We start from the raw sequence: 2987 nt of genomic DNA, 5'->3' as shown, positions 1-2987 counted from the left end.
CAGCCAAATCATCTGTCCCAAACAATGAAAAATAACACATTTTAAATAATGCGATAAAATAAGTAAATACAATAAATGAATAAATAAATAAATATATTTAAAGCAAAAAAAACAACGAAAAATAAATGATAAAATTCCAGAGAAAAGACCAAGCACTCGTACATGAAATTCATCTACATTTGTACGTATCATCGCATCGAGAAAGCCCTGCAGGAAATAAACTATAGACAAGCTTCAAGCTATTATACTGTCATTACCCCAGAAAAATCTTGCACCACCGGTTTCAGAAGTAAAGTAATGCTTGGGAATAATTCTTTTCGAGGCAAGGAAGTCGCACAAGTGTAACAGGCGGGCTCGACAGGAAAATGGGGGCCAAGATTATCAATCATCGTAGGAAAACAGCCGGCGAGATTATGACGAGGTGTAGCAAGCAGAAAGAGATGATGGTAATGATAGGGTCAGCGGAGACAGCCAAGTCCAGAGGCTAACGACCTCTGTACGAGCACGCCTTCAGGCTAGTACTCTTGTTCTGCTTGGACATCTTGTTGTTGTCGTTGCAGTTGTTGATGTTGTCGATGTTGGTCGTGGTGGTGGTGGTGGTGGTTGTTGTTGTTGTTGTTGTTGTTGTTGTTGTTGTTGTTGTTGCTGTTGTTGTTGTTGTTGTTGTTGACAGATGAAATTAGCTCATAATGTCCAGCACATAAGGATTCTTAAGTACCTTATTTCTGTGTTCTTAAAGAGCAGAGCTCGAGAAAGACAAGAAAGGCAAAAATTATAAAAGTCCGGCACAGAGGTTACATTTGTATGGGATAGAGCTCCTGCTCCTCCTCCTCCTCCTCCCCCTCCTCCTCCTCCCCCCCCCCCTCCTTACGTCTTTTTCGACAATCCTAGTCGGGAAAAAGTGAGCGAAAAATTATCAACAAACGTCACTGAAACGTTTGAAACTGTTTCGCTTTCGGTTTCGATAGGTAGATCTAAATTCAGCCAATCCATTCCACTTCAGAACGTAGGCTACTTGCTGTGACATTGCTCAGTTCTAAAATTAGCGCTCTCTGAACGAAGTGTGCCTATACTATAAAGGCTTTGGCGTGTACGGGAGGGTTGTTGTTGACTCGTTGACTTATTATATACAGTAATTTTGGTTTTGGGAGTCTACATGCACGATATAACGGCTATATTTCGCGTGTTCTTGAAGACAGGACTGTCCACACAGGGATATCTCGAGGATATTCTTTTTCTCGAAAAGCTGTTAAATCCTGCTCGCTTTATCATCGATGTTATTGAATGAACAGTGAAATATAATACTGTAATAGATTATTCGCGTGTCTGTGGATAAGAAATACACACAAAGACAACTGGGGAAACAAAAAGATAATATTATTTCAAATCCTGTGCTGTGTATGAATATTGTACTTTTCAGTGGATCTTTCACTTACCTTCAGACAAGGCATGTGATTTGTTGTGACATCTCTGTCTCACGTGAGCGACTTTTATTAAGACGTTTGATATAGAGGAAAACGTGGACAACATCGTAGATTACAAGAACGATGCCACACTCACGCCAAAAGCATAACAAGCCTAAAAGAGGACACAGTAAAAAGAACAAAGGACAGCACAACAGACATAGTGAGAAAGTTCACGAAGATGATATTCATGACGTAGTGACGTACATCGAGTCTGTTGACGTTAAGGCACATCAGAAGACGTCATATGATTACGCGAAGGCTTTGGTACCCTACACATTTCTTGACGATCCAAGTATGAGCGACACGATCATCTTCGTCATCACCTCCATCCTCTGTCTATCTTTGTCTGTCTACTTCTATCAACCTCCAGTGAGTCTATGTGTCTGCCTGTTGTCTCTCTACCTCTGTCTATCTCTGTCTATATGTGTCTACTGCCTACTTCTGCGTGTCTACCAATATTTGGCTCCCTCTATGTATCTTTTTCTGTGTGCTGTCTACCTCCATCTACCTTTTTCTGTCTATCGATGTCTGTCTATGACAGCAGATGTCTACCTTCGTCTACCTCCGTTTATCCCCTATAGACTACACATATTTATTACCTTCTACCCATATATACACCCTTTTACCCTTTTCCACACCTCTCTACACTTGCCCACCCCTGTCTACACCTGTCTACACCTGTATACTTCAGTCTACACCTATCTTCTGTCCGATCCGTCTACCCCCGTGTACCTCCATCAACATCTGTCTACACTTATCTACCTACGCCTACCCATTTCTACTCTTATCTACCTCCGTTTACACCTGTCTTCACCTCTCTGCCTCTGTTCACACATGTCTAATTCTGTCTACACCTGAATACCTCTGTCTACTTATGTCTACACCTGTCTGCCTCCGTCTACCCCTGTCTAAAAAAACAAAAAAGAATTCAATTTATTATCCGCGCTCTGCAGCATGCTATATTATAATGTCTAGCCTACCTCCGTCTGATCCTGTCTTCTTCTTTCTGCCTTGTGTCTTTGTTTGCAGTGCAAGTCTTCCTCTAGGCTAGGTGTTTACCATTGAGTGTCCAATTCTCTTTTCTGTCCAGCTCCTTTTACTTTTATTCGTCTACATCCGTCTATATTATATATCTCTCTCCTCCCCACCCTCCAGGTCTACGGGCACGATATGAAGCGTTGGCAGCACGGATCTCGTGTATTATTAAAGACGAGGCGCAGTTTTACGGGCGAGCTGTGTGTACAGATCTCCTAAATGTACCTGGACTATGGACAGGTGGGTCCAATGTTGAGGACAATCTTTATTCTTCTCGCATGGAGAAGTTATTTTGTCTTGGTCATTTACAATGGCGGTGGTATTACATAGTTCATGTGCACTCTTGAACACACACGACAAGAAATTACATAACATTGTGTGCTGAAACACACTCAGACACACACACACACACACACACACACACACACACACACACACACACACACACACACACACACACACACACACACACACACTATAGGCGTA

At 42.0% G+C, this 2987-nt stretch overlaps 2 protein-coding genes across 2 annotated transcripts in view; one reads left to right on the top strand and one right to left on the bottom strand.

Annotated features, from left to right (window-relative positions):
• LOC101857499 (nuclear fragile X mental retardation-interacting protein 1) overlaps positions 1-890 on the bottom strand; it is a 38017-nt gene extending 37127 nt beyond the window's left edge. Inside the window, exon 1 of the mRNA XM_035971113.1 lies at positions 872-890. The gene's annotated coding sequence lies outside the window, so the exon portion shown is untranslated. The remainder of the gene's footprint in view (positions 1-871) is intronic.
• Positions 891-982: 92 nt separating this feature from the next.
• Positions 983-2987, top strand: part of LOC106012457 — a gene marked incomplete in the record, with an annotated part of 6553 nt that continues 4548 nt past the window's right edge. Inside the window, 2 exon segments of the mRNA XM_013085484.2 lie at positions 983-1758; positions 2622-2741. Coding sequence (XP_012940938.1) covers positions 1548-1758; positions 2622-2741 — 331 coding nt within the window.

The sequence above is a fragment of the Aplysia californica genome, unplaced genomic scaffold (assembly GCF_000002075.1).
Source record: "Aplysia californica isolate F4 #8 unplaced genomic scaffold, AplCal3.0 scaffold00379, whole genome shotgun sequence".
NCBI classification, from domain to species: Eukaryota; Metazoa; Mollusca; class Gastropoda; order Aplysiida; family Aplysiidae; genus Aplysia; species Aplysia californica.
This window is presented reverse-complemented; position numbering and strand designations above follow the sequence as displayed.